The sequence below is a fragment of the Vidua chalybeata genome, chromosome 2 (assembly GCF_026979565.1).
Source record: "Vidua chalybeata isolate OUT-0048 chromosome 2, bVidCha1 merged haplotype, whole genome shotgun sequence".
Taxonomy (NCBI): Eukaryota; Metazoa; Chordata; class Aves; order Passeriformes; family Viduidae; genus Vidua; species Vidua chalybeata.
In genome coordinates this window covers 30,680,191-30,703,081 of record NC_071531.1, presented here as the reverse complement: position 1 = coordinate 30,703,081, position 22,891 = coordinate 30,680,191, and the positions used below count along the sequence as shown (strand labels likewise).

Genomic DNA, 22,891 nt, shown 5'->3' with positions numbered 1-22,891 from the left:
ACTCTTCTTGGCTAGTGTAGAGTGTAAGTCCATTTTATGTTTTCTATGAAACAGTCTCTGTCTGCTAGCAGGAGACATTTTACATGGTTGAGAACTGTTCTTAATACAGCTATTCTCTGAACTGGTCAAGAAAAATAAAGTACTTCAATAGGCACGTATTTCTTTCCCCTGAAATCAAGTAATTGTTAGAGAAACATAACGTGTTGAATTATATACTGCTAAAGTTTTGAAGCAATTACATTGACTTCAATTTCCATTTGACAATAACAGATCTGTCAATTCCCATCCCTGTCTTCATGTGTTCAGAATTTGGTCATAAGCATTCGTGCTTGTATTTGAATTTTTTTATTAACAAAATGTCAAAGGATGGATGTTTTTCATTTCAAGGTTCTTCTGTCCACAAAAAAACCCCAACAGATGAGCCCTGTGTTCAAAGACAAATGGCTTTTCAGGTCCTGCAATGCAGTTTGTCTTAGAACACTTGTATGTTCAAATTTTTTTTTTTTTTGTAAAGGCTAATTTTTGTGTTTGTACATCACACGCTGGATGGATTGACTGCAAGAAGTTTCATTTTGTCAGAAATGAAAACTGGAAGCAGTAACAGGTGAAGCAAAGCAGGAAGGGGAAGCCAAGAATGCCATGTCAAGTATGTGGCAGGGGGTCTGTCTGCCCTCTGAGGCTTCTGTACAACTCCTGCTGAACTCAGTGTGGGCTGTCTTACAGTGCCCGGGGTAAGATGTCCCACTGCACTACTACTGACGCTGCTGAGTGGAAGGCCTGCATCTGAGGACTAATCTAGATCAAAGTCTTCAACTCGTGGGAAGTGTAATCCCAAAGGGGATTCTTAGAGCACAATCTGCAAAACCTATTCACAACAGAGCTGGATAGCACTAGATAATGGACCAAGAATAATCTGAAAATACCTGTTTGTTAGTATAACACATTTATCATCCTTTGTGAAGGGTCACAGTGTGTATTTTTCAAAGAGGGACCCTTGTGAAGATAACTGAACTAACTAGAGCTCAGATGTTGCCATGAGAGTCTGTGGTAAAACATCATTGACTTCACAGGGAAAAAACTAATCCCAGCACAGCTACTGGTCTAGTAAGATGCTGTATCTCCTGTAAAGGCACATTGATCTAAAAACATGCCATAAATAATGCACCTTGAAATACTCAATAAGCGCTTTTGAATACTTGACCGCGTGGTCTCTCTTGAGTCGGAACATCCTCCAGTACAGAAGGGCCAGGCAGCGGTAACTGGAATACAAGGGAGAGCAGAAAGTAAAGGGTGACTCCTGAACAGAAATCGCACTGAATATCTTAAATCCTCAAACTAATACAGAGTGGAAGGCTGACAGCACCTTGCTTACAGTTTTTATCACCATTTGTGGCAGTACTTCACACTTTGCCATGGATTCATAAGCAGAGCTAGGTACTACAGCCAGAGCAGGTCATACTGACAAATGCTACCAGTGAGGTACTAAACAAACCATACTCAGAAGGGTCTGGGCTCCCAGGCCTTCATTCTGGCTTGAAGTTTGCACACTTGATCAAAAGCCTCTCCCATGAAAAGAGATATCCTGGAACTCAACATATACATTTTTTTTTTTAATTTTACTTGCAAATGCATAAACAACTTTTTGAGATATCTTGGGACTTTATTGCAATAGCCTGGATATAGTGAACTCGAGTTATAGTGGATGTATTTTGTATACACCCAGTGGTCTCTTCCAGCACCTGGAGATGGCTGGGATAAAGGGAAACCTTGGATCTGGCATAGATTTCAGTGGCCAAGCTTCCCTGTAGGAAACCAGAACAGAGACTGTGTTGGAGCCTGGAGGCTATTCCCAGGCTACTTGCCTAATTTGGTCCCCAAAGGAAATCAGGCAGTGGGTTGAAAAACTCAATGTGCTATACTGGTACTGTCTGCCTCTGTGCTCTTTTTTAGTCTGCAGAGTGCCACGCACCTTTAAAGCTACATAATTAAATAAGAGTAATGGCTATTGACTATAGTTATGTACCACAACAGTCAGTATTCAGGACACATGCACTTTTCTTTGCTAGTGGCTTTAGGTGTACCTGTCTATTTTCTGAATTGAGAATCACCACCACCTTTTCCCAGCAAGGTTTTTGGATTGAAAAATTGTGAAAACTGGGGCAAATGTGAAAGTGCCCCACAGTAACGCTGCTTTCGAAGCAAAAACCCTGTGTTTTGCTTTTCCTTTGGCAGCAGAGGACTCGTTTTTAAAAGCAGTATTTAGTCTTGGAGCTAATCCGGAGCACCAGAAGGTGCCTTGAGTTTGGAAGTGCAGAGTACTTCCCATCTCCCCGCGCCCAAGAGCTGCCCACACCTCAGCGAACGCCTCGAATTAGCAAATTGTCAGTGAAAAACCCAATCCCAGGCAGGGCTGCTGAGCCAGTCCGGCTGCTGTCCGGAGCGCGGCGGTGAAATCCCGGCCGTGGCCGCTGGAGGACAGTGTCTCCCCAGGAGAAGCGGGCCGGGAGCGGGCGGGCTGGCAGCCTGCCCGGCGGGCGCCGGGAGCAGCCGCGGGATGCGGCGGCCGCGCAGCCACCATCACTCTCCCTCTGTCACCTTCACAGGTACAGCGCATATGCAAATGGTGTCAGCTCATCTGCTGGCTGGCAGACGGTGAGTTAAGATTGCCATTCATCGCCCAGAGAAGGCTCCGTCTGCTTTCCCTCGCGCTGACCTTTCTCCTGCTGGAACAGATGCAGCGGCTCCCTGAATTTGGATGTGCTTCCACACGCACCGAAGCGCTCCGGCAGTTCTCAGCAAGCCTTTGTAATATGGCTTTATATGCCCTTTTTTAACCGTTCTTTAGTCATTTTCCCACCTAAGCATTTTTAAAGCAATTGCCACTAATGCATTCTGTGGGCCTCCCGATGGAACAGAAAACCAGTGACAGAGAAAGGGCATTAAAAAAAAAAAAAAAGCATCTCTGAATATTTTGTTCCTTTTTATACAAATGATTAATTAGGACTCCTTCTTTATGGAGGCTAAAGATGCATTTAATTTGGATTTTTAACAGATGGTTAATAGATGTTAAAAACACACTTGCTGATTGTAAATGTCCACTTACTGAGACTCAGTAACCATGTAATAGGTATTTTATGTATTAACTACAATGATATTAAATTAAAAATTGATTTTAATACCATTTTAGTATTTTACTACCAATCAGAAACTCTCCTATAGAATCTAAGGTGCTTACATATATGTTTAGAAATCTCAATATAATAGATAATCCAAGAGGCTTAATTATCTCCATCACCATATTGCCCTTCATATAATATAAATATAATTTATGACTGTTGAGCCTAAAATGTCAGCCACAAAAGAACTTACCGAGCTGTTGGTACAAAAGTACATCACTCATAAAAACAACAAACCATCCGGCATTTAAAAATTAATTACACTGATGTACCATAGCCAACCTGTCACAATTAATAAGTAAGTATGAATTGCTTATTTACAGAGACAGAATGCAGACTTGGTACAGTGATACAAGGGCTGGACCTTCCCAGAGAAGAAAGTATTCTCTTAATTTCAATAGAGAACATAATTCTATCTGGCTGCATCCAACATCTGATTTTCAAGAACTGGCTCACTGCAGAAAATAAGCCTTGAGGAAAGCTTGATCTACTAACCATAATGCTGCCAGCTGTTTGTCTTCTGGCGTGGCGTTGGGGCCTGAGTGGGTTTTTAGTCTCACTGCATACCTTAAGCAAGAAGAAAAAAGCCAATGTGAGTTAACTGAGACAGCTTTATGTTACTGATCAGAGAGCTATGCTGGCCAATGTCGTTTGATCTGCCCCTTTATACATATTTGTTCAAGTTAGCAGCAATACATGTGTTTTTCCTAGTTGTGTTTAAGAGCTGTTTTGCCATTAGCAGTGCATCCTTGCACTCTTTAAACAGCCGTGAACTCCCTTGATCATCCATCAGTCCAAAGGGGAGCCTAGCTGGCGAGGTGACACTGTCCTACCAAAATAACCTCTGCTGCTGCAGAGACCCAGTTACACAGAGTTCATGCAGAAAGGGGTTTGGAGCTTTTGAAGGCAGACAGCCTGCCTGGAAGCTGGTGCTGACCTCACCCTGCCAGTTCTGAGTGTGTCTACCCAGATTTGCTCCTCTGAGCACAGCACAGCAGAGGGGGAACATGTGGCTCAGAGCTATTTTTGCTCACATGACATTACATTCAAACTCTATAAATATTAAAGATCCACAGAGGTAGCACTGGTGTTTCAAGAGTGCATGTGCTATGCAAACACAAATTGGTTTCTGGAAATTTCAGCTTCCAGCTGAATACCTGAACAACAGACAAGGTTAGAACAACACACAGCACTTCTGGGCTCACTTCCAGAAAAATACCTGTTCCCCATAATTAGCTGCTTGTGATTTTTTCTTACCTTTGCTTTCAAACTCTAATTCTGGTATCTGTGCAAAGATTCTGTATGAACCTTTTTTATTTCTACAGGCATACCTAGCAAACCACTTATTTTTCTGAGTTGTGGAGAGATCAACAGCAATTCACATTACAACACAGCCACAGCTATACACATTATTGAAAGCTATGCATCTGCAAGCAAAATTCATTTCCAGAGTTAGGACCATATATTTACTACCATTAGAAAAGACAGGGCAGACAAAGAAAGAGCTTTCTGCCTTTTGGGAAAAAAAAAAAAAAAAAAGAAGGGAGGAATTACATAGAAAAAAAAAAAAGAAGGAAAAAATTGCAGACATGGAATGTACTATTCTCTAACAGAAAAAAAAAGTATTTGATTTTGTTCAATAACCTTCCAGTTAGAAAGCTGGCCTCAATCCACTGAAATGCATGAGAAGACAGCCCTAAGTGGAATAAAATGCCAGTGGAATTATTAACATGCGAGAAAATCTTCACATCAACACTAAGTCCAAAAGAATGCTTTTGTTTTAGAAGCTCTGATTCATTATGGATATGATTAAAAAGGAAAATGTGTTACTTCCTATGAGCTTAATCCTCACTGGATGGAACTGCATGGTTGACTGTCCTAAGGAATGATACCATGGTCACTGTCAGTGCAGATTTCTCCACTAGTGTGTCTGGGGTCGCTCTCTTGCACAGTCCCTCAGCTGCTGCAATGGTTTTGACCTTTGTTTTCTCTACCAATGACAGTGCCAATAACATTAATTTTAAGTACCAGCTATAATGGAGAAAAGGACTTAAGAGACATACTTTCTTCAGAGGGACTGTGGATGACACTGAATTCTAGACTGCCCTCTTTGGAGAGCCATGAAGGTGACTAAAGGTTGTTGCAATGTTTTTCAAGTTACCACTCCATGAGAATGTTTTGTTATTATGGATTACTGGTTCCTCCACTGAGTAGCTCAGGACTTACATCATGAAATACTTGAAGTAATTTGCAACTCAAGTAATAGGAAAATCTTTGGGGTTTGTTTTTGTTTTTTGTTTGTTTGTGCTTTTGTTTGTTTCTTTCTTTTATTTTTTCTTCTTTTTTCATTCTTCGCAGTTTCTTGATTTAATTTCCAAAGAAATGACAGATAATACATATACATTACATATGAATAACCAGGCCCTTGTAAGGAGTTAACTACTAGCCTTTTGCTGCATGTATGAAAATAAGTGATAATGCAGATGATCGTGTTTGCAGAGTAACCTCTGGGGTCATCTCCTTCCTTTCCTACCTGATGAGTTCAACTGTTTCTGAATACATGGTATAAGGGGATTTCGATTCCATTGGGCCTTGTTCCATTGCATTTCCACACTCAATAAATGATAGTGCTGCTTCTGCATAATTCAGTGCCTTTCCAAACTTCTCCACCTAGAGAGAAAAAATAAGGACACAGAGATGTAGTGTAATCATCAAGATGTTGTTTACATTTGATGGGATTTTCTCAACAAATATTGTAAACTTGACACAAGTTGATATATCTTCAAGTGAACACTTTTTCCTGTGAGAAAGCTAACACCCATCAAAGCCTGTGCATCAGTAAAAATAACAAGATACAGAAAATTGAACTAGAAAAGGCTCTGAGATAGTCTTTGTTCCACAGTCTTGTGTCCAAAGAAGGGTCAGCTGTGCCTAGGACATTCCCAACAGTGTTTGTTAAAGCTCTTCCAGTGCTGGAAATTCCACAAACTCATGCTGCCTTTTGTTCCAGCTTTCATGTTTCATTAAAAAGGGTTTCACACATCTTTGACAGTGTAGTTTTTTATCACTCAACAAAGAATGGTAACGGATATCGTTAACTAAGAGAAGAGAATTAAATACTTTGACTACTAACTCTTATACAAAGGCTCATCTCTGTTCTCCTGTCTTCTTTATCCCTACCATTTTCAGCATTGTTCTCTCTTGTCAGGAATTTGCTTTCTATATTCTCCTCCTCTTTCAGGGACTGCTCTGCTCCCTCAGCATCTTCTGCCATCCTCCTTCCTTGCCCTTTTTCTTCTCCTATTCTTGGTACTTCTTTGACTTTGTGTGTATATTTGTGCACTTACATGCACATACATGCATGTCCTCAGTAACACTGTACATGCAAATATGCATCTAATATTCATATGTGTACACTTACATGCCACTTATCTGCCCTCAGAATTTCATTTTTGATGTGAAGAGAGAGATGAATCATACTAATACCTCTCTGTCCTGACTTCTCTCTCCTTCAGTCAGAACTCCTGCGGTACATAAAGCCCATTAATGGACTGGATGCATTTGGTTGAAATCTGATGCACACAGTGAAAGGTTAATGGACCTTATTCTTTTCTAAGGGATAAAGATTTTAAATAGTAACTTTGGAATGGCACACTAGCTTCAATCTATTTTAGGTTCTTATATGACTCCCACTGCGATCATACCAGAGAACTTCACAAACTTTTTATTATATTTCTCTCCCTGATGCTCCAGTGCGGGTGGAAGTGCTATTATCCCAATTTCACAGATGGGGGACTGAGGAGCAGAGAGACTTAGAGTAATTTTCAAGCTGCTCACTGTGAGTGCCTGTGTCAGGTAGTGCAGTGCCAAAGTAGGAGGTGTTGAGCCCAGCAAGGTGATTCAAAGTGCCTGGAGGCACTTTGGCAATATGGCATTTTCCTCAGGATGCCTACACAGCCAAGGAGGGAGAGGAAGCACCTGCAAAGGCTGCAAAGGTGTAAGTAAGGTGCTGGTCCACTGTGTAGGGAAGCTGAATGTGGAGGATATTTCAACCACCTGATACTGATAGAAAGCTATTTAAACCATGCCCAGGTGACTTTCATGCAACAAACTTGTGGCAGAGCAGAGAATAATGCTTGCAACTCTGCTCTCTGGGAGTATACCATAAAAACATTTCTCTCCAGGCTAAGAATTTCCTTTGCATTTTAAGTGATCATTTCCATTCTGTTTAAAGCAACACACTAAAATGCACCATTTGTACTTCTCCACAATATTTCCTGATTTTAAGACTCACTTTAGAGTAATATGGAACTGAATAAACCATAGAAATTTGTGCTAATAAACTCAGGTAGAGTGTAAAACTCAGTGTTAGTGTTCTAAATTAAGGACCTGCTTCTGCTTCCTTGGCCTTTCTACATTCTGCACAGCTGAGAAAAACCTTTCTTCTTTCCTGATGGTATGACAGCAAAGTGTCTATCTGACAGAGCAAGACAGGAATGCAGCTACCCCCACCAGCAATGCAGCCACCCTAATGCAGGGTCCCACTCCATATACTGCCATCCCAAAGACCTCATGTTGTTCTGGCTTATCTGTGGCACTGGACGAACACAGCCTTGCAGAGAACTGAGGGACAGCTAAGCAGAGCTCTGCTGCAGCACTGCATATTTTGCACCCATTTGTTTGGAAAGACAAGCATCTCTTCAGTGCTCCATACAACCTCAGATTCCACTTTTTCTTTCTGGCTACATTTTTAGACAGGTCAAACCCAGGCTGTAGAATCTGTTTGTTGCAACAGTACTTTGTGTGCTAGGTGTTCCTCTACAAAAATTCTTTGTGTGCTTCTGATTATGTTGGGAAACATCTGCCACGAAACCAGGATTCTTTTGTCACAGAAAAGCCAAAGCTCTTTAAAAAAAAGTGCAAGTACCTCAGCTACCAGACCAAATTTGGAGGGAGATAAAATTATAGGACCTAGCCAGCTAGTTAAGCTGAGAAGATAGGTATGTGGATCCTTTATGCAGCCTCCATTACTATAGTTACTAATTAAAGCAAAGGGATAAATGGAAAGTTTTATTTAGCCAGGCCTTTATCTCAGTAAGTCATTATTTGTTAAGTCATAGTTTATTGGGCTATGAACATTTGATTATATAAACATTTCTTAATTTAACAAGCCTAGCCATCCTTATAATAGGTTTTATAATTACCCCAGCAATACTGCACTGATGAAGAAACTGCATTGCAAGAATTATTTGGAGCAATGTAACTGGAAAGAAAATGTTCTCACCATTGCATCTGCTTTATGCTTCTTCCGTTTAGCTTCCTGCATAAAGTAATCTGCATTGCGTGGTCTACCAGGGGAAAATAAGAAGACATTTTATTATTTTCTGAAGTGCAGAATATTTTAAGGTTACTTTTCCCTTATTTTAAACCCGATTTGCAAACATTTTTTATGAAGAAAATACACTTATCGTGTAACCATGCATCTTCTATTTTCAGATTTCTGCCTGTGGAGACAATAGCATTTATGGCTGTTTTCGTTCTTTAGAAGTCAGTGATTCAAGTAAAGAAAGGCTAATAAAATGCATTTTTATGGATTATATAAACTGCTTCCCAAATTAGTGCAGTTCTGATCTGCAAAATGGATACATGCGTTAAGCAGAAAAAGATATTCTGTCTTCTCCTCTTCCTGGTGCTTGCTTACCTCTTTTTCTATTCCTCTATGTACATTGTTATTTGCCTTGGCTTCTCCTTCCTCTCAAAACAAGTGTGTGTTTAATCTCTCCACTTTGAAAACACACACTGAACCTGCTTGCCTCCACAGCTACATCTCGCTCTTGTCCCTCTTATCTGTAAGCATGCTGAGTACTGTTTACTTTTGCTTTGTGGAGTTCATCTCTGACTCAATGCTGGGCCACCTGCTGCAATTCCACTGGCATTTCTCGTGCCAATTTCTCCATTGATTTCTCATCAAACAGATCTGGGAGATTCCATCCCTTCCTTAACCTACCTGACCTACAGACTGCAGGGCACAAATTCAACTTGCTTCTGTCCTGAAATTCACAAGTGCATTTGTAAACAGATTTATCCACTCTAATTCAAACTGGAAACAAACTGATGTCTCCTTGTCACTGTGTCAGTGAGCTCCTCATGGCTGAAGCTAATTTCTTCATCTCCTCCCACAAGCTCTCGCTATGGCACCTTTATAAGTCACGGTGGAGAACAGCCATTTGCTGTGTCATTTCAGACCATAACCTTGCATCTTCAGTCATTGTCTCTCATAAAAGTCTTCACATTTCCTTACCCTGCAGATTCTTCTTGTCTCATATACGTGGGAGGTGACCTTTCTCTACTCAGCTAAAATATGTCCTGGTTCTTCTTAGCTTATACTGTGGTTACTACATCCTTGTCTCTGTCAGAGAGGGAAGTTTTGACTTGCAAAAAAGTTTTCTTAGTATTGGTTAGTGTCATTCCCTTGTCCTCATTTCAAGAAAACGAGATATTCCTGAGTATTTGGAGTATGAATTCTGATGTTTTTGCTACTCATGCTTTTAAGAGCTTGGTGTTGTAAATTATATGTTATTATTGCCACTCAGCAATCTGTTGTATGTTAACTCCAACAGACAGCTCAGCTCCACACACTCACTCACTCACTTCCTCCTGTGGGATGGGAAAGAGAATCAAGAGAGTAGAAGTGCAGAAGAGTAAAAGTAAGAAAACTTGCACATATAGATAAAGACTGACTAACAGATAAATCAAAGTAGAACAAGTAATTCATCCACTGCTTCCCATGGGCAGGCAGGTGTTTAGCCATCACATGGAAAGCAGGGTTTCAATATGATTAACAATGACGTGGGCAGACAAATGCCATCACTCCAAATATTCACCCCTTCCTCCTTCTTCTCTCAGCTTTATATGCCGAGCATGACACCATGGTGCGGTCAGCAGGGGTCAGCTGTCCTAGTTGTGTCCCTTCCCAACTCCTTGTGCAACCACAGCGTCCCTCTTGGAAGTGTGGGGTGAGAGGCAGAAAAGGCCTTGAGACTATGCCGGACCAAAAAATTCATATTCCTAACTTTTTTTTTCTTGAAATTGGGATTTCTGAGCACATGTATTCAACAAAATGTTTTGTGTCAGTCAGAGAAGATGCAGATCTAAAAAGTGAAGTGGAATGAATGAGTAAAACATTGATGCTGATAGCAGTAAGAACATGCTCAGATCCATAACTGAGGTAAGTGGGAGCGTGGGGGAACCTCTTAACAGAAGAGGGCAGCCATACAACCTCCTCAAGAACATAAGGCTATTTGAACAGTCGATTTACTCAGTCTGTTTCTTTGTACTTATGTGCACACAGTTTTAAGAACATTTAATTGCATCAGAGGAAGTTAGTCAACCTTATTTTGAAGAGAAGAAAGGCTAAATATAACTAAATAGAAATGAAATTCAAAGCCTGGCTAATTTAGAATGATTTCTGTCCTAAAAACCTTGTAGATACGAAAAGCAGTTCCTTTGTTCCAACTTTCTTTTAAATATTCTCCTACAGAGTGAAATTTCACCCCAGCTTACTCTACCTATTAGGTCAGAAAGGGAACTAGACAGATTTGTGTCCTAGTATCTCATAATCTACTGCCAATGCAAATACTTCCTATGTCCCAGAAGACATTCTTAATAAGAAGAACCATCTGAAACTGGTCCTGGTCAGTTATAAAATATTACACATTGAAACAGTCTTAGCTTGATGCAGAAAAATAGCTATGCTTTCAGAAACACTGAAAGCATTCCTAAAAGAAATGTTCTGTCTCTCTTTGTCTTGTGCAATGACCGAGGGAAGATGGTTTACTATGAAAACTCAAAAAACAAAGCCAAATAGAACAAACCAAGTCTCTTAAGTGATGAAAGTTATGAACTTTTACATGAGCCTGTCAAACTCAGGTCGTTAAAACACATCCTCTCCAGCATTCCCTTCTATATCAGCCAGCACCATATGCCTAATTTTCTTGTCTGAAGCATGGTAAGAGGCTGTAAAAACAAAGTGAGATAACACAATGTAATTATGGTCGACTTATTTATACGTTAATTGTAAAATGGTTTTCAACTTGCAGCAGGATTTGTTTTCCTCAGTTATGATTAGCAATGAAGGTATTAGTAGGAACATTCCTGAACAAGAAGACTTGCATTGAGGGCCTTGCTATGGGATGGTTAAGCCTAACACAGATACTGAAGCCATTGGTTTGTACTAAGCTGCTTGCAAAATCTAATATAAAAAAGAAACTATTAAAATGCCATTTTAAAGAGAAGCATAAATATATTCTCCGTGTGAATGTTTAGGTATTTCCATAGGAAAAATACAAGATTGATTTAAAAATCAGGGCTTGCCTAACAGAAATTAAGATGCATTGGGAAAAAATGCATAGGGTATAATTTTTATTAGCTTCTTAAACAGAACTTGTTCAGTAGTGTTAATAAACATGACAAGTCAAATTCTGATGTCTTTATGCCACCTATGAAATACTATTCTTCAATTTATTGCTACATGTTAATGGCCTTTCTATTCAGATAACTAATGTGCATGTTAGGTGAAAATGGGAAGCTGAAATATCTAATAGATTCAATGTATGTTTTTGTATCATTTTAGTAACAAAAAGGGGCACTTAATTATTTTCTAGGTTTTTTTTATGAGAGTTAAAGGTTTCAAGTTCAGTTTTGTTTAGGTTCCCACTGCTCATGAACACAATCTGTTCTTTTTAAATTCAGTATATTAGTTTAAATTATTATGTCATGAAGTAAAAAAATAAGAAAAACACCCTATATTATAGGCTCCTTGAAGATAAGAGGTTGCCTGAGCTCACGGACATATGCAGACACATGAGAAAACTGATGCATAAATTAATTATTCCAGATAGCTCTTTTGCATACTGCACATTTTTTATCTATGAAGTTTGTTAGTCATATTCTGATTTTACAGACTCTGAAGTTACAGTGACCAAGAACCCATGTCTGCTACAAACATGAAGGTCCATGCAAACCTCCTCTGCAGCTTGACCTATTTAGTTATGTTGGTGATAATCTCAGACTGGAGACTTTACAGGTAATCTCGCTGGATGCTAATTTCAGATACTATATGTTATTGAAGAGAGGCATCTTGAGGAAAAGTAAATGTGTTTTCCCACTGATGAGATTCAGAAAGATCTGTGGCTAAAACCCTTTTCAGGTCTTTGGTCTCAGCTTTGCAATCCCCCTGCAGATTACAGCCTCACTATAGCCTGAGAAATGAGAGAACAGGAAAAAATTTCAACCCCCCTGCAGATCACATCCTTGCCACAGCCAGAGAATCAAGAGAATAAAAAAATTTCTGGTACCAGGCTACTGGTTGAACTGGAGTGAGCAGCAGAACCAGCACTGAAGACTCTTTATGTTTACTGGTCATGAATGTAAACTGAAGTCACAAGGAAACCTATTCAGTGACTTCTGTTTTTCAGACAATTGGGTCAGATTCTCCTCTTAAGTTAGTTACAACTGTATGAATCTATAGGCATCAGCACTTTCACTCCAGATTTACAAACAGAATTCAGACCTCTTGTTAAAAAAAAAAAATTATAAAGAAGTCTGACTTCAAATTAACAGGTAGAAACAAATGTTTTATCTCTATTAAACTGCACAAGAAAGTCTTTTGTTTCTGAATATCTGATTGTTGGTACTTTTAGAAATATAGTCCTCTTCAACAAAGCCAAAAAGGAGTTCTAATACACTGCTCTAATGCATCTCATATATCTCTCTGAATGGCAAGAGAAAGAGCGTAAAGCATTAGAGCCAACTAAGTCAGGCTGCCGGTGAATTCTCCCTGGGATCAAGTGTCATTATGTGAAACTGGCTGCTCTCGAGGAGAATTTACCCTACTCTGTTGATTGGGGAAAGCAATCAAGTACCGCTGGAACGATTTCAACGCATTCTCAGTCAACACTAGGCAGTCACCTAGGCACTGCAACAGAATCCAGCCTTTTACAGAACAACCCCCCCACGGCTAGATCTGATAGTACAAACAAGGCCAGGCTTCCTTTTCAGCAGTGGCATTCAAACCATTTATGACTTTGACAAGGGCAGCCTCAGTAGCATGGTTGTGGCTGAATCCAGGATGAAATTTATCAAACAATCCACTACTGTCCAGTATTTCTCTCACTCGCCTTGGCACTGCTTTCCCTGGGAGCTTGTTGAAAACCAGCAGGAAGGACAGCATATCCATTGCTTGTTATGTTGCGCGGGATCCCAGCGTGAGGTGAGATGGCTGCGGGCATTGTAATTACTCCTCTGCCAGAAGCAGCCTTTCAGAATTTCCAGGCTGTTGAGCTCCTAAGAGTGGTGTTACCACTACCCAGGTGAATGCCTGTCTGTGTACTTTTCTCTCATCCTATTTAGCTCCATGCCATTACAGTGTATCTCTGCCACCTTTGTCTTCTGCGGCCTCCTCTGAATTTAATTTACTCCAGTTTAGTGGATAATTGCAAAAATGTAAACTCATGCAATAAAAAAAGGGAAGAGAATCAAACAAAGTGAATCAATAAAAGCCTTACTTTGTACAGTAATTTATCAGCATCTACTGCAAAATCTCCTTGGAACTCAGAGCAGCCACTGGTATTTACAGAGTATGGTGTAGCTTAGACTCCAATATACAATTTTAATTATACTGCATTCAAAACCACATTTTTAATCTAATTTTTATATTTTATATGAACTAAATACTAAACTATAGCATTTTCTGCTTCATTTACATAATCTACCACTTGTACATTATTTCTTACTGTTGTATGGTGCTTTATGAGGATACATTAAAAAAACCTAATAAAAGTTCAATTAAACATCATAAATGTAGCCAAGTGCATATTTTAATACCCTTCAGAGATAATAGTGCTGAAGTGTTGTAAAAAAAACAAGCTAGTGCTTCCTCAGTGTACAACAATTGCATGTAATAAAAGCAGCTTAAATCATCATTCTAAATATAGGAGCAGTTTCACAACTTTAGTAATCTAAACCCTGAAAAAATGAATGTGTTGGAAAGGAGTAGAACAGCAAAATGAGCAACTTTAAAATATGATCAGAGCTAGGGGCAAATCAGAAGAAATTGGCTAGCCAGGGTGAACCCACAAGCAGTTTTGAAGCTGTGCCAGTACGCCCTGAACTTTCAGTCCAGGAGGAGAAGAAAATCCTGTAAGAGCAGGAAAACCATGTAATGTGAAAGGCAGGTGTACACAGCCTATTTGCTGTCTCATAACAGGATGTGTCAGGAGCTTGTTTGACATGCTGGGTCATAGATAAGGGTGTTCATCTTTAGGGTGAATGATAGAGTTCAGCAGATGTTACTATACAAAATAGTGCTCTCCCCTGATGGATCGTAGCCTTCTGCCCATTCCACCACTTAAAATAAATGCTCTTTTATGGGACATGGCACTGCTGTGTCTGAGGCATGGCACACATAGTGGCACACAGGCTGGGAGAGAGTCCATGGTATTGACAAAGTGGGCACCCAGCTCTATGGAAGTCTCATGGTCACTCTGGCAGACCCAGCAAGCCTGGAAGTTTAGCAGAGGAGCACGCAAGTGGAGAAGGCCAGGAGATAAATATTGAGCTTTAAGTGATAGTACTATAGGCATTTCAGAAAGATAGGAACAAAGGATCTGACTGGAGTTGGGCCAAAATGTGAGAAAAATTTACCCAATCACACAACTACACAACTACTATCTTGTTGGGTTTAGTATAACAAGGTCAATAGCTTAGATAAGATGAATAGATGAATAGCACAGATACCTAGAGAGGGAGTTACTGTCACAAAAAATAGCAGACAAAATTAATGCCTGGCATCTAACAGAAATGAAATGCAAAAGTATAAAAAATAAGTGGGGACTCCTATTTTGGCAAAAATGCAAAATCCCCCTGACTAACCATGTCAGTGTAATGAAATACAGAAGAATATGAGAAAGAGTCAAAATCTAATACAAATTACTGTGTATGACCCAGATTCATGACTTAAAGATATCCATGTGAAATCAATATCTAGACTAAAACACACAAGGGCAAAGTGTACAAGTGAAGAGAGAGGAATGAAACAAGTATTCACAATAGGAACTTGAGTTCCTGTTTTAAAAGCAGAGGCAGAAAACACTATGTGCTTGCAGATAAACTACAATTTTGTCTCTTTCGATGTATGTTAAATAGATGTTCTGAATGAAGATAATTTCAGTTAGAGTGACAGCCTTTATAATCAGTCCTACAGAGACAGGGTGGGACCACAGCAGTCCCGATCTACTTTGATTTAAAATGCCACAAAATGACACCTTGAATTCTCAAGAAGAGTCTGTAAAGCAAAGGCAGAAAGACCTTTCTGGGAGAGGGTCCACCTGGCAGCCAGCTCTGATGTTTCCAGCTCTGATGAGGGAGAAGAAAAGGTGTGGGTGAAACCGTTGGATAAGAGTACGTGTGAAGCCTGGTCAGTGAATGGGGTGACTACGCTGAAAGAAGCACGTGATCCTGAAACAAAGACCCTATCCAGGGATCCTGTCCTGTGGAGCCTGTCTAAGACACTTCAGTAATCACAGGATTTGAAAGAAATCATAACCAGGCACTAAAGACCAGGAAGACATCTGATAAGGATTTTGGGAATTGATGCTCCTTGTGTGTGTTAAATTATTACAGCCCCTCTTCAGCTCCATGACTTGTTGTTGGTTCTCAAAATGAACAGGGTATTCCCAGGGTAAAAATCGGTTTGAATGGTCTACCTGTGATTCTCTAAAGAGATTATGATTATTTGCCAGTGTGGTTTGTCATCACTGGAAGATGAAAATATCTTTTATATGTTGAAAGAATGATCAGGAAAGCTCTAATGCCTCCTTGAGGAATCACAGGGCAATTACCCTAGGGCAATTGCAGTGAGCCTTCTCTTCTAAAAGGGAAACTTCTGGGTAACTATATTGTTAAAAATGGACTTGAAGCACATTCTTCAAATGTATGTAAAGTTATTTTCCACTGGCACAAGGACAGCAAAGCTGTCTTGGGAATTAAACCTCAGATAGAGGCATTAGACTATCTTTTCCACATCCCATCCGTGAATCCTGGCATTGAGCGTGATGAAAACCCACACCATTCTGTGATCCAGCACAAGCAGGCAAACCCCCAGTTACACTGCGATGGACTTGTAGATATTAGTAGAGAAACAAAACCAATGGGAAACAAACTCTGACAAGAACCAGAGATATGGTAGAACAGCAAAAACAATGGGGACTTAGATGAGACTTCCTCATATTCAGCGTGAGACTTAGACTACTCAAAGAGCTGCAGGGTTTGGACTGTCTTTGTTATTCAATGCAGACATCTGCTCATGGCTCACTATGCAGAGGTGAGGAAAGACTGGGAGAGACCAGTGGAAGAGTTCTCTCCCATCTGTGAAATTCAGTTCTGCTTCTGGAACCTGGAGGAGTGTTTGCTGAACCTGATTAGAAGACCCTTGTCTTGCTTACTGTTATGATTTACAGTGGACTGAAGATATTGACTGAAGTGGACTGTAGGGTAAGAAAAAGCTACATTAAAATTAATTGATACAAACAAATTTTCTTTCATAAGTAGCAAAATATTCAGAGACTATTTTAGACCTGAGTCCATCAATAGAACCATTCATTCCTTGGCTATGCCTGTGCAACTGAAATAAGGAGGGCAAGGATACCAGCTTTATCATTTGATCATGCATGCAGTGTAATTGCTAATATTCTCCCTGGCATAGTTTTGAGCTCAGACAATGCCTGGGCACAGCTTGGGGACAGCACAGGCTAGGGACTATTCTCAGGAGACAGTGAATGTTCTTTCTTTGTTTTGAGGAGTGAAGACAGTTTAATCATATAAACATAAGCCTGCTGAACCACTTGCCTACAGCAGCAGAGGAGGGACATGGATGTAGCTAAGTTCAAAAGAGGTCCACAGTTCTGCCTTTCCTTTGATGACAGGGACTAGCGGCTAAAAATTCAATACCCTATGAAAACCTCCTGCTAGAGCTGATGAAGCATTTGTTTCCCACCAAAACAAGCCCTCATAAAGAGCCCCTTTAAAGGTGACCTTGCAGAGAGCAGGCAGCTAAATTATCTAATCATGGGAGGCAGTGTCTGGTATGTCTAATGTTATTTTCTCATGGTCAGCATACCTGTGAGAAATACCTGTGCCATAAGTAAGAAGGGAGGAAGAGGAAGACTGGGTGGGTCCGATGAAGTCCTGAAATCCCCTAAAGCCAAGAAACTCAGAGCAGTCCCCAGTAAGCTTAGGAATTTGTAAGGAGTTGGTCTGACCAGTTATTTTCTAGATTGCTGATGAGAAGAAAGAGGAGCCACGCTCTCTTCCTGAACAGTGGTCCTCAGCATGTGTTCAACACTACAAAAGTACCTTTAAATACTCCACTAATCCTTAAGGCATTTTGAACAATTCAAGTAAGATCACTTCCAGATGTATGAGTCACAATCTAAGAACACTTTTTCCTTTCCACTCTGAGGAGGAATAACAACGAAAAGACTGAAAATGAGACTCTTGAAAATGAGACAGTTCAAGTTAAAACAAAGATATGCATCAGGAAGTTATTATCATAAGCTCTATGTGTTAAGACCTTTACAGGTGAATATTTCCTGGGTATATGGTCTACTGTTTGGCAAACAAACACAGGAATTCTATCTCACTGCAAGATACGTTCCTTAGACAATGACTGTCTATAGCATCTAAACCCATAAAGGTGGAAGAGACATTCAACAAAATATGAACTTAAAACAAATGCCGTAGAAGATGTATTATCTTGCTCCTATAAGGCAAGAAAAAAGAAAAATAAGTGTAAGTGAAGAAAAACCACACCCCAAGTTTGAAATTATGACTCAAAATTCAAGTAAAAAAGTAATCCCGAGAAGCATATTCTGATTTAGTTATAAGGAAAGATGGGAAGCGGGGTACACTCTGCTATTTTTTTACACTACAGAAGCAGTATTTTGAGGGTGCCCTTGGGCATCCACAAGATGTCTATGCCTAGCACTTCAAGGACAACAGACTTTGTTCCTAAATGCAGTTATTGGGAATTCTGTTATTCAGTGAAATTACAGAAGGACTCAATATGACTTCAAGCATTATTATGTAGCCTTGAGAATGTTCTCTTCATGGAGTGAGAAGTCACCAAAAATCCAGGAAATCTTACTAAAAATTTACTACTGGACACAGCATTGATGTCATTGACACATGTGGCATGCTGGGTACCTCTAAGTATATTCAGATTTGTCAGCAAACAATGGCAAAACAGGGGAAGGAGACTTTTGAAGACTGTTAGCTATATTCACTGTTATACTGCAGTGTATGTGTATACAGCACTCTGCCAAGGAAGATATACTTTTTACTGACCTACTTGTGTTCCAATTTATTGCTAGTGACAGCTGTTGTCAATGATCTGGAGAAAATAACTTGAGAATACAGTAAAGAGACACTGACTGGTCAAAAAAATTAGTTGTTGTTTTAAATCAAATATAAGGGATTTAGTTTCTTTAAAACTTTAGAGTCTGATTAAAATTAAGACTTTAAAGCCATGGCTGGATTACAGTAATTCAGAACTTCATGGATTATGAGATGAAATACTTCATAGGCATCATTTAGGACAAATGCTGCCATTAGGATTACTACATAATTTAGACCTACCGTATTGCATTTCTTCAAATCCTCTGCTGTGGTGCTATACAAATTTGAAAGGCACTGGCTGCCATATTTAATTTGAGCCTTCTAACATCTGAGTCAAATTTGTTGACATTTAACATTTGCAGCCAGTCTAATCTGCTACATTTCAGTGACTCCTCTGCACAGGAATTTCAGAATGAAGATCCAGTGTAGCTGGTATTCTGGTGGTGTATCCCAGCTACAAGATGACAGCTGTAGTACTTGACAAGCTCCCTCCTCTAGTTAGCACAACTGGCATTTAACTGTTTCTGGCTCTTAAGGCCAAATTAGAACATATTTGCTTCTGTGTTTTACCTTTTTTGCCTTTTTAAACTTTGTTTTGGTGGTCTACAAGTTGCTTGGGGATATTCTACATGGAAGGCACTACACATGAACAGTTTAATTGTATCTCTCTCTGAAAAGATGAAACAGTTTTATTGGAGATGCTTGCCAGAGGAATCACTTGTAACACTAATGGAGAAAGCTGTTGATAAAAGCCTCAGATGATAGAGATGGTGGCCAAAGCAGATCCCCTGTGACTATATCCTAGGGGAAAAACAAAACAAACCAGTCCCCCTTTTTTTTTGTCAGCAGCTTGAGGGAAAATCAGATGAAGACACAATAGTTTTGTTGTAACTGTTTCTATGTTTTTTTCTAATCCAGAGATGAGCACATCCTACAATTTTGACTTTTATCAGGCACTCTGACACCTTTCTGCCTTGTATGTACATGTTTAAACTGCAGAAAAAATTGAGCAGCTGCAAGTAAATTATAGACGATAGAATATTTTAAGAGATATGAAGAGTTAGGTAGTACTTATAAACAGTTTCATGTTTCCTCAATGAAGATTGTTGAATAAGTGTACCAAGAGAGTTAAAAACATGGAGGGAGGTGGAGAAAGAGGGTGAATAAGGATATATACACAGGAGAGTTTTCTCCAAAAGAGGCGGAAAAACTGATTACATTTATTCAGCTTACATCTGCTTATGATTGCCATGAATATGCACAAAAATTAATCTCACCAGTCCTCTTTTCTCGAGATACAAACCAGTGACATCCTTTAGAAGTCCACAGGAATTATTTTTACGTTTTAGTAGGAAATATGGTTTCTTTTTATGAGAGGTTGCTGTTTCTCTAGTTAACCTTGAGACCAGGTAGTGTGAGCAAGCATAACAACAATACTAATAATAATAATAAAAAAAAATTAAAAATCACAATTTTGGTAGAAAGCAGTTCCTTAGGAAACCAGGTTGTTTGTTATCCCAGGGTTTCCTTTAGTATAAAGGACTTTGAGATGTCATGGGTGAAAGTCTGGAAATATTAAAAATATGTCAAGGTCACACAGCTCAGAGCTTTAGGCAGTTTGAGGCATACCTTGAACAGGACCTCTTCTACACTACTCAGAAACAAATATCAGTATTTGCAGGCCATAACATCACCAGTCAAAAAGAATATGGGTTTTCTAGATACTAGGATTTCAATCTTCAGTTTCACCATTCTATTCACTAAATAATACTATGTCCTAAGCGACCTTGGGGACAAACCAGCTTTTTTCCTTTACCAAAAATAACGACAGTTACAAGCTTAAATTATTTTAAGAAGAGGGATATGTGAAGAATGAAGTGGAAGTGGGGAGGGCCAGGTATCCCTCCAGATACTCAGGCTAACCATTGCTGCTTCCTGTTCCCCCTGCCTTTGTGATACCTTTAGCTGAGCAGAAGTAGCCATGACAACAGCAGCTGTCAAGGCTCAGGGAGGCAGGAATGACTCCAACCTCAGGCTTGCCCTGCTCACTTTGCTTGGGTGTTGTGGGACTGGACCCCTGCCAGCTGCATTCTGCATCCTGACTCTTGGCTCTCTGTCCTTTAGGGAACAGCCAGTCCTCACTGCTCCCTGACGATCAGGGACTTTTGACAAGGGCTTGCAGTGACAGGACAAGTGGGAGTGACTCAAAACTGAAAGATGGTAGGTTTAGATGAGCTGTTAGGAAGAAACTGTTTACTGTGAGGTGAAGTATGGGAACAGATTGCCCAGAGAAGTTGTGGAGTTACCCATACCTGTAAGTGTTCCAGGACAGGTTGACTGGGGCTTTGAGCAACCTGGTCTAGTGGGTGGCAGCCCTTTCCACAGAGTGGAATTGGCACTCAGTGATCTCTAAGGTACCTTTAAACTCAAACCATTCTATGACTCCATGATTCTATGCATTCTACTACTCTGTGATTAGAAACTTAATTTATGATGAAAAATTAAGGTTTTATATAGTATTTCTCATTCATTTCTCAATGTATAGTAAGTATTACTGTAATACTGCAGGCAATGTCTCAGTTCCTGTTGGACAAATTGTATTTTTCTCTCTTTAAATGCCATTGTTTTCTTTATTTTAAAGTCATATGTACTTACATATCATCAAAGATAAGCTTTGTTCTTCTGCAGTCCCTGGGTGTCGTGGATAGAGGTGGCCAAGGCTCTGTTTGGAACTGTGGTTTATTGCAGAGAAGAACATTTTCTGAATTGATGTGAATTGCTTTCTAGACAACAAACAGTAGATAAGACATTTAGAAATGGGCTAATAACTTAAAAAAAACCCAAGTAACAAAAATATTTGCATTGTGATGTAAATTGGAAGTTAATTTTCCTGCTATTTCAGCAGGGAGTATGTGTAACTGTCCTGGCACTGATGGCCACAAATTCACAGATATTACTCAGAGCACTTTGTAAAGGATTTGAGTTTCAATATGATACACAGCAGAAACTGGGCTAAACTCTTAGTAACTATCAAAATACTCTGAAACACAGTAAGTGAAATTATTAAATAATAGATCTGTTGCCATTTAGAAGATTAAGTTATACCTCTTGTTTTCAGCTTCCAACCAAGCATTGTACCTTGCTTAGGAGATCATGGTTCATGTTTGACTTGTTTCACACTACACTGGTGAAGTGCCTGTGCTGTATGAATTTGTAGTCCAGGTTTCTTTGTGCTCCAGAGCTCACCTAATCAGCTTGAAAGATCTCTTCTCTGTGCTGCAGTGGAAGCACATGTCTTTTGGCAGGGTCTCATGCACTCCCTCAGCTGCAGCCCTGTTCTTCCTGTGGCCTCCTGAGCACCTTCATCCCACCAAGTGACCTGCTCTGGGGGCTACTGTGCACTGGTATGGAGCAAAACAGAGGGTCCCAGGTGGTTTTTGTTTGATAACCACTGCCAAAAAATGCTGTTCCAATGTCAGGTGACAGGCAGAAAGGCATCAGGGACATGAAGAAAAAAGCCAAATGGATAAATGCCCACTGTGGATAAGCTTTGCTTGCTTGTTTCTCACAGATATTTGAAGGACCACTTGGGCCTGCCAGTTGGGTGCCAGATGGGAAGATGGGATAAAACAAAGCTAAGTTTAACATTTATAGTTCATGAGCTCTCATCTTCTATATGGCACATCCAGATCAGCTCATCGGGCTAAAGTTTTCAGATGAATAACCAGATACATTAGAATTTTATTGCAAAGGTTGTTAAATGTTGACCAAATGGTGCATTGCTAGGCTATGCAGAAAATCTCAGTGAAATGCATTTGCTAAGGGTGTGGATCATAAAGCAATCACCTTTTACTTTTGATTTCCAGCACATTTGCCTGAGAAGGAATTTAAATTATTTTCAAGATATCCAGTGAAGAATCATAATTCTAAATGGGTTATAAACTTCTAAATTTATGTTTTGGAAGTTAAAATGTTTAAAACTTTACATTTAATTAATGAAAAATAAATTAATAACTATAATATGTTAAAGGACTTTTTACTGGAATATTTTATGTAATTGGTTTTTTTTTTTTTTTCAATTTACCAAAAGCATCTGTGAGATATTCTTGGAAAACACAATTTATGCTAACCTGTTTTTGAAAACATGTCCAAAATTAAGATTATATTTCCTAGTTTCTCCTTTGCTCTCAAAAAAAAAAAAAAAAAAAATCAAGTATAAGCATATATGCTTTACAGATACAAGGGGGCCACTTATCCCCACA

General features: G+C 39.6%; 1 protein-coding gene across 1 annotated transcript in view; it reads right to left on the bottom strand.

The window, feature by feature from the left end:
• Positions 1-22,891, bottom strand: part of AFF3 (ALF transcription elongation factor 3) — a 315,284-nt gene that overhangs the window by 4,713 nt on the left and 287,680 nt on the right. Inside the window, exons 15-19 of the mRNA XM_053934722.1 lie at positions 21,285-21,412; positions 8,461-8,524; positions 5,710-5,846; positions 3,672-3,743; positions 1,166-1,259 (exon numbers count right to left, since the gene is read on the bottom strand). Coding sequence (XP_053790697.1) covers positions 1,166-1,259; positions 3,672-3,743; positions 5,710-5,846; positions 8,461-8,524; positions 21,285-21,412 — 495 coding nt within the window. The remainder of the gene's footprint in view (positions 1-1,165; positions 1,260-3,671; positions 3,744-5,709; positions 5,847-8,460; positions 8,525-21,284; positions 21,413-22,891) is intronic.